This window comes from Eumetopias jubatus, unplaced genomic scaffold (assembly GCF_037043125.1).
Source record: "Eumetopias jubatus isolate StellerSeaLion01/CBP00866 unplaced genomic scaffold, mEumJub1_p1.0 scaffold_6, whole genome shotgun sequence".
Classification (NCBI taxonomy): domain Eukaryota; kingdom Metazoa; phylum Chordata; class Mammalia; order Carnivora; family Otariidae; genus Eumetopias; species Eumetopias jubatus.
The window spans coordinates 95,560,753-95,569,317 of NW_028274812.1; the positions used below are offsets into that span (position 1 = coordinate 95,560,753).

Genomic DNA, 8,565 nt, shown 5'->3' on the forward strand with positions numbered 1-8,565 from the left:
GACTTCTTTATTTTATAACAGGAAGTTTATGTCTTTTGACCCCCTTCACCTATTTCACCCACCTCCCCCTCCTTTCTGGCAAACATTATTCTGTTCTCTCTATCTATGAGCTTAGGTTTTTTGGTTTGGTTTGGTTTGTTTGCTTTATTTTGTTAGATTTCACATATAGGTGAAAGCATACAATATTTGTCTTTCTCTGATTTATTTCACTTTGCATAATGCCCTCATGTTCCATCCATGTTGTCACAGATGGCAAGATTCCATTTTTCAAAATATATGAGTAATATTCCACTTTGTAGTGTATTTTTAATTTTTAAAAATTCCTTTAAAGATGTCTTCTTGTCTTTGCACATGTATAGTCAGCACTGAACATAGTTATGTCATTGAAATTAACAAAATGTCCACAGCCATTGGATTTTTAAATTATTTTCATGTTGTTAATATTAGGGTTGATTTTTTTTTCTTCCTCTGAGAGACTTCTTTCTCTCTCACATCATTTTATATATTTGCATCACTGCTTTGGTGACATTTCTTCTTGACCACAGGTTAATACATAGTTTGTGTCTTAGATGTGATTGCATTATATGTGTGCAAGCTAATCAATAATTTTTATTAAATTTTAAAGGGCCAAAAGGGAGAAAATGGAAGACAAGGGATCCCAGGGCAACAGGTATTTTTGTTTTCTCTGATGGTCAATGAAATAATGAATCACATAACTGGATGGTGTTGGGAGCCGGTTACTTGCAAATGGAAATGAGTGGGAAGAAGGGCAGATGTAGTACATATTCTAAGCACGTGAGGAAGAGAATGTCAGGTGGTGGTGGTGATAATGGTTGGCTTTAATCGTTTGCCTTATATTTTCATTTTTCTGTACTGATTGGTGACTGTTATACTTGCTTTTCCATGCTTTTTTCTGGTCAAGTGAATGGCTAACTATCTTGGAATAGTTATTGGCCAAAGGCAGCCATGCAATGGCAGTATCTCCATATCTACTGTTCAGTCTTGATTTTTTTCTTGAAATATGAGTAGTTGAAGCCTATTAGGAGGGGAGAAATGTACTTGTTTCCCTCTTACGTGTTCAGAGATAGAATTTACTACACTGGAGATTAATTAAATACTATCTTGAGGGACTGTGTTATGGAATAGATTCATAGTAAAATTGTTTTGTTTCTTCCCTGTCTAAACTCTCCTCATTAAGTAGTGTTTGTAGTGAGATTGCCATATGGCCTGCAAGTTCAGTCAGAGCTAAACTGGACCAAAAGAGGCCTACAAGTAATTTGTACTTGATGTAGCTTGTGTGCTGCTGCATTGCTGATAGTTAAGCTCAGATCCAACTTGGTCCACACTTGGAAGGGCAAAGTGTACACATGGGTCCCCTGGTGGGGTAGACCTCTTTCGAATGTGACATTCAAGAGAGATTCAGTAATTACACTGGTTCTGGAGAGGGGGATAAAACTGTGAGTGGACACAGAGGACAGAGGTCTCTGTGTCCCTCAGCTGGAGAAGTGAGAGACCATGGGGCGAGGTCTGAGAGCATGTGGTCACAAGGTTATCTATAATAGAGGATGGAAGGTTAGTGCTGGTATTAAGGAGAGTTGAGAATTTAGAAGCTAACACCAAGGGCAAAAGTAAGAGGAGAAATGGCCCGAGTTTGCCTGCATACAACTATGTTCAGTAGAATGTGTCTTTTAATTTTCGTGCTCCTCCACTTGACTCTGATTCTCTTGATGACACAACCAGCTCTGTCCCCCTTCTCCTCACAGGCAATACAGACTTGCCCCTTGGTTTCCCTGGGTTAATCACACAATATGTTTAAACAGCTGTTCTCATAGGAGGACCTTCACCTCTTCATTCAACCTCTGCAACTCAGGCCTTTCCCCCCAAATTCTTACAATAACTGTCTGAGAAGAAGGCTATTTCCAGTGGAGTCTGAGCTCCCAACTTCACTAGGTCACTGGCTTCCAGATGACACTCTCCACAGTTCCCTTCACGTGTTTTCTTTTTCCCCTCACTTCTCAAGGGAAAGAGCGGTCTGTTCCCCGGGCAGGGTTTGAGTTCCCTAGAAAGCTTCTGCCCTAGATTTGTTGGACGCTGCTTTTCTCACCACCAGGAACTCAGAGCCCTCAGGGAGTACCTGGGGGTCAGAGCAATTCTTGCTTTTCAGCAGCGGAATAGTTGTCCCAAGCTCTTTAAATAAACAGTACTAGTTACCTGTCATCTTACCAAGTGCTGCAAGTGTGTGATTTCTTGGCTTTCGTGTTATGTTTCACTCATGAAATCATCCTGGTGGATTCTCAGACGACAGCTGTTTTTAGTTTCAGCTCTAATTCGGTTCTAGTCCCATGAACTGAACTCTCCTCTTACCCAAGCTCCAGTTGTAGGGTTATGTCTGGTAGGGAACACCCCTGTGTTTCTTCAGAAACCTCAGTACTTCAAGAATAGTCTTACAGTGTTTTACTTGTCATATTTACATGAAAACTTGGTATTTTTAGGCTCTCATTTTGATTTGAGAATCTGCCTTTCTCTGCGCCATACATGGATTTTTCCCTAATTTGTCTTCCCTTGTGTCTAATCTGGGTATCCTGGTTCACGGAACTTAGAGATGAAGCCAAATAAATATTCAAACGCAAAATTCATAGTGTGAAATGTTATATGCTAAATTTTGTACTGAATTGCGGACCACCCTTTCTAATTGTAAAGTTGAATCATGAAATCCTGCCTGTGTATGTGCAAGCTCTACCCTTGTTCCTGAACTGGTACTGGGTGAGTTTAGAGCCTGAGTGTGCAAGGAATTTCAAAAATGGGAAATTCTAATGCCTTTCTTGAAAGTTCTTATCACCTGTAATGTGTCATTGTAATGAATACATGAGAGATGAGTGGGAAATAATTTAATAGAGCCATCCAGATGCATTCAATGATTGTAATGGTGAGTGAGTTTCCTGTGTGGCCTCCCCAGTGTGTGTATCACTTGGGAAGAATACCATTTATACCTCACACTGCCTTTCTAATCTCTGAATTACCAGCTGTGCATGGTTTAGGCATAGGACAGATGGGTATTTTCTTCCCTATTAATCACGTTGAATGGCATCTTTGCTTTAACTCATCTTTTACAAATAGTACTCAATTGAAATTTAATTTTAAGAGCATAAACTTGGGAAAATAGAACATTTAATCACCAAATAAAAGACTAAATATATCTTACTTGATTTGAGTTTAATTTCCATTAAAATAGTAATGTATTTAAAAATCAGAATAGAATTTAAATAGAATTCAGCTAGAATCCCATTCTAACCTACATATTTGACCTGCAGTATATAAAAATATTCATATCTAAGAATGAAATAGTTACATAAATTCACATTTTTCTATTATCCAGTTAGCATATTGCCTAGTCATTAGTCTCCTTTAAAAAGACAAAAAAGGTATCATGTGTAATTCTTTCACTGATTCTATCAGTACTTTTCAAATTAAAAACTAAAGTTTGATTAAACATGTGGCAAAAGGTGCATGCCACATTTCTAGTACTGTACCTTGCACAATTATTACAGTTTTTTTCCCCTATTTTCAAAGGGAATTCAAGGCCATCATGGTGCAAAAGGAGAGGTATGTTTCTTCATGTCTTATGCTCTCTTTTCAGTCCTTATTGCTTCAATTTTCAATGCTGTATAAATCTAGCTATTGACATCACAAACAGAAAATGCTTTTCATGTTCTTCAGTTCTTAAATAGTGATTTTCATAATATGTGGATTCATTGAATTAGTTATGAAATGTTACATATTTGTGAACATTAATGGTTCTTCTAGATTAGGAGCTAAGTTTTTTTCTGCATATATATTCAACAAAGAACATGGTGTTTCTGTACTTGTCTCTCTAGAATTTAAACTCTTTGGGAACAGGACTGTGTCGTGTTTGCTGTTTCTCTGGCACTAAACATATTGCCTACACAATACGCTCAATGAAGAGAGGATATTTGTGGAGTTGGGTGGTTGGGTGGATGGATAAATATATGAAGTTTCTCTTCTGATTAATAACAGCATTTCACAGCTGTTCCCTATATAATGTACATCATATATACATATGTATATAGTCATATGCATATCCTTAAGGAATTCTGTGATGCAATTATACCTTCTGAAATATTTAAATAGAGCTTTTAAAGATTTCTTCTGATTTCAGAGAGGTGAAAAGGGAGAGCCTGGTGTCAGAGGTGCCACTGGACCAAAAGGAGAGTCTGGGGTGGACGGCCTGATGGGGCCTGTGGGTCCCCAGGGGCAGCGTGGGGAAGCGGGTCCTCAGGGACCTCCAGGATTGGATGGGAAACCTGTACGTATTCTGCTTCTTCCATAGTTCTTGTGTTTTCATTGCTTTTTACTTGGTACGTACATGTTATAACACCAAATAATTTGATGCAGGGGAGAGAATTTTCAGAACAGTTTATTCGACAAGTTTGCACTGATGTATTAAGAGGTAAGTCTCAAACAGATTTTATTTCTTTTTCTTTTAAAGATTTTTATTTATTTGACAGAGAGAGAGATGAGAGAGGGAACACAAGCAGGGGGAGTGGGAGAGGAAGCAGGCTTCCCGCTGAGCAGGGAGCCTGATGTGGGGCTCGATCCCAGGACCCTGGGATCATGACCTGAGCCGAAGGCAGACGCTTAACGACTGAGCCACCCAGATGCCCCTCAAACAGATTTTAATAACTTTAAAGTTACTAAAGTAATAGAGATTCTTGGTAGAAATTATAAAAGATATAAGTAAGATAAGGAAATAAAGGACATTTATAAACCCCTGTTTTTTTCTAGATGAGTATGTTTATGAAGATGAAAATTATATGTACTCTTTTGTAATCTTTTTAATAAAGAAATTTATCATGATTTCACCATGAATTAAATTTTCTTTTCTGACATAATTCTGAAAATTTAATTCATAAATATGGATGTCTACAATTTGCCAGTTTCTTTTTTGAGGTTTGCTTTCACTTTTCCCTCCCATTTTAAGCAATTGCTTCAATAAAATGATGACACAGACCAGTGAGTATTTCCAGAGTTAAATTCCTAGAAGTGAAATTATTGGTCAACAGATTGGCATCTGTAAATTGTAAAAAATGAGTAGAGATGTTACTAATGCTTATTTGCCATTTAAACATAAGGGGTGGGACTTCTTTGTTTTTAAGCTCAGCTACCAGTCTTACTTCAGAGTGGAAGAATTCAAAGTTGTGATCATTGCCAGTCCCAACACGGTTCCCCTGGCATTCCTGGGCCACCTGGTCCCATAGGGCCGGAAGGTCCTCGAGGATTTCCTGGTTTGCCAGGAAGAGATGGTGTTCCTGGGTTAGTGGGTGCTCCTGGACGTCCAGGTGCCAGAGGATTAAAAGGTACTTAACTTTATGTGCATAAGCAAATGAACAATAAAAAAGAGTATGGTTTGTATTCACCCTCTAAACCGATTTAATAGGCAGGGGTTCATCTTTGTTTTTATGATGCCAAAAAGCTCTTGTATACCTCAGTCTCTAGATAATTTGTCAACTAGTTAAAAAGCAAATTTTCTATTTTCTTAAAGCAATATTCTGAAGTAGAGAAAGGTTAAAGTTTAAAGCTTGTGAAGTACAAATTAGAAAATGTTGACAATGCACTTAGAGATTTTGCCTGAGTCTTTAATAAGAAGGTCTTTAAATAGAAAGTCACAGTACTATTTCCTTTATTTTGACCTCAGTAACTTCTGTTACCTTATTGAAAAGGTTTTTTTCTCTTACAGGAAAAATTATGTTTTGCAACCAAACTTCCTAATGGTCCACAACTTACTTCTCTGTCTTTGAATGTTTATATGAAATGTCATTTGATAATACTTCCCTTTTCATTTACTATTATATGAACAATTTAGATGTTCAGTCAGTAATAAATAAACAACTATGATTAAGGGAAAGGGCTAATAATCCCAAACCATTTTCCTTTTTAATATGTAATCCTTGTTACATCTTTCTAGATCACTGATAATTTTAGAAATTTTTGCTTCAAAAATTCCATTTTCCATGAGAAATAATAAATGGCAAGCTATTTTTAAAAGATTTATTTTTCTTTCAATGTGTGTATGAACAGCTTTGAAAGAAACAATCTAGGAGAAAGTGATTTTATAGGAAAAGTAAGCTTACTCCCGTCTTTGACACTCTGCAGGTCTACCAGGAAGAAATGGGGCAAAAGGGAACCAAGGGTTTGGGTACCCTGGAGAACAAGGTCCTCCTGGTCCCCCAGGTAAGACTTGTTATATGCTCGTAAGTGTTGCTGCACATTTGGTTTTAAGAAAATCATCACCAACCTGTGTCAAAAAATTTAAAATCAAGACATTTATTTCCTTTTTTGAATGATTCACATTCAACACATTGAGCTCTAACTCCTAGACTTCCTCTATCATATTCATGAATCACTCAGGATTTTCTCTTGTTTATTCATTTGGATGCCTTAGAAAAGACTAGTTCTTGAATGGTTTTAGTCACTCATGTTTATCTAGTGTGTATCACTGTTCAATCTTTGATTCTCAAGGAAGCAGAATAACTGAAATGGAGGACTCTTAAGTCACCCTCTGCTAGCTGTGTTATTTAAATTTGTTATGCCTCCGTTTCCTCATTTGTGAAATGGTGATGTTATGTGCCTCATGACATTATTGGAAAATGATGCGAGTTAATACACGTAGGGCATTTGGAACAGTGCATAACAATCATGTTTTCAATAAATGTACTATTATTTTTAAAGATTTTATTTATTTAAGAGAGGGAGAGAGTGCATGTGAGAGCCTGCGTGAGCAGACTCCCCGCTGAGCAGGGAGCCTGATGCTAGGCTTGATTGCAGGAGCCTGAGATCATGACCTGAGCCGAAGTCAGACGCTCAACTGACTAAGCCACCCAGGTGCCCCCTATTATTATTCTAGTTGTTATTACCTCAAGAAGCTTTTGAGTGGATCAAAGGATTCAACAGTCTTTATGTAAAATACTTGGAACAGTATCTACAGTTGTAGTTAAGTGCTAAATAAATGTTTCTTAGTAATAGCAGCAGGAATAATTAGTAATAGAAAGTACCTCAGACTACTCTGCCCCATTTCAAAAGCTGAATATTTTGTTCTTTTGAGTCATCAACTTTTTAAAAGGCCAAAATCCTAAATTAACTCTCCTTCCTTTGAGCATGCTAATTGAACTAATTAGACAATAATTCACAAATGAGTGCTATAACACCTTTGTGTGTATACGGGATCACAATTATTGCATGGTAATAACTGTTTAAATGTGGAAACTTAAAAATGTATCTAGTGAAAATAGTCATTTAACTGTAAATATGGCACAGAAGTGACTTCAGTGAAGTTTTAGATTACTGATCTATTCACTTGCTAATATATAATGATATTGATAGAAGATATGCTGGAAGGAAGAAATGTTTGGGCAACCCACCAATTAAAATATTAGAATGTTAGCTCTGTGTCCTAATCAGCAGCATGATTGCTATATTAGTATAGCTTAGCCCAGTTTTATAAAAATTGCTGATTATTTTTGAATAGTTCTTTTCCACATGGAAGGTATATAGGATTAGCAAGAGAGTCCCTCCTCTTTTCACATCTGTGCAAATACTTAAAACTTAAAAAAAATTTTTTTTTCAGTTTAAATTTCTTACAGAATCAGCTCTATCATCACCAACAGCCAAACTCCTCTGTTCATATATTGCTCATGTCCCATCTTAGGTCCAGAGGGCCCTCCTGGAATAAGCAAAGAAGGTCCTCCAGGAGACCCAGGTCTCCCAGGCAAAGATGGAGATCATGGAAAACCCGGAATCCAAGGGCAACCAGGACCCCCTGGCATCTGCGATCCATCGCTATGTTTTAGTGTGATTGTCGGAAGAGATCCATTTAGAAAAGGACCAAACTATTAGTGTCTGATGCCTCATTCAGCAACCTAGGCATGGTGCTTTTCTCTTATGGTCTTTTGCATCTCAGGAAGATAACAACAGTAATCCCTTGAAAAGAAACTAAAGTACCTCGGTGTTTTTATTATTATTTTTTTCTTAAGGAAAAATATATAAAAGATCACATATACTGATTCTAGAGACTGCAGTAATTCAAGAGCCTTTAGATTAGTAGCATTAACTAAATCTCAAGGGTTTCTTGTAAGTCCATTTATTTTTATCAAAGTTGAATCTTAACCCACCATTGCCTGTTACCAGTCAATTTCAGTCACTGTGAAATATTTCACATTCACCCTCCATGCAGCAGAGTATTTGAGTTCAATTTCATGTCTGTGTGAATTTCATGTTTCATATCTCATAGCACATGCTTGTCACATTAGCCAACACATGTCTGGTGTCGTTGGAAAGAACATCAGGGCTGACACTCGGCTAGGACCGACTGTGTTGCCCCACCAGCCATTTACTCCAGTGTCTGTCCTAATTGGGGAGGGACGGTGGACTGGTGGGCTTTCAGGGTTTTGAATGATCACCTCTGAATGAGATGAAAGTGTTTCTTAAGTACATGTGCAAATCCTCAAATTATCCTAAGAGACAGTATTGATTACATGGGGAATGGTCAAA

General features: G+C 37.4%; 1 protein-coding gene across 4 annotated transcripts in view; it reads left to right on the top strand.

The window, feature by feature from the left end:
• COL21A1 (collagen type XXI alpha 1 chain) overlaps positions 1-7,911 on the top strand; it is a 137,945-nt gene extending 130,034 nt beyond the window's left edge. For all 4 annotated transcript variants that reach the window (XM_028097801.2, XM_028097802.2, XM_088024341.1 and 1 more), the window contains 7 exons: positions 626-670; positions 3,571-3,603; positions 4,178-4,324; positions 4,414-4,468; positions 5,175-5,375; positions 6,172-6,249; positions 7,724-7,911. In XM_028097801.2, coding sequence (XP_027953602.1) covers positions 626-670; positions 3,571-3,603; positions 4,178-4,324; positions 4,414-4,468; positions 5,175-5,375; positions 6,172-6,249; positions 7,724-7,911 — 747 coding nt within the window. The remainder of the gene's footprint in view (positions 1-625; positions 671-3,570; positions 3,604-4,177; positions 4,325-4,413; positions 4,469-5,174; positions 5,376-6,171; positions 6,250-7,723) is intronic.
• Positions 7,912-8,565: the final 654 nt, after the last annotated feature.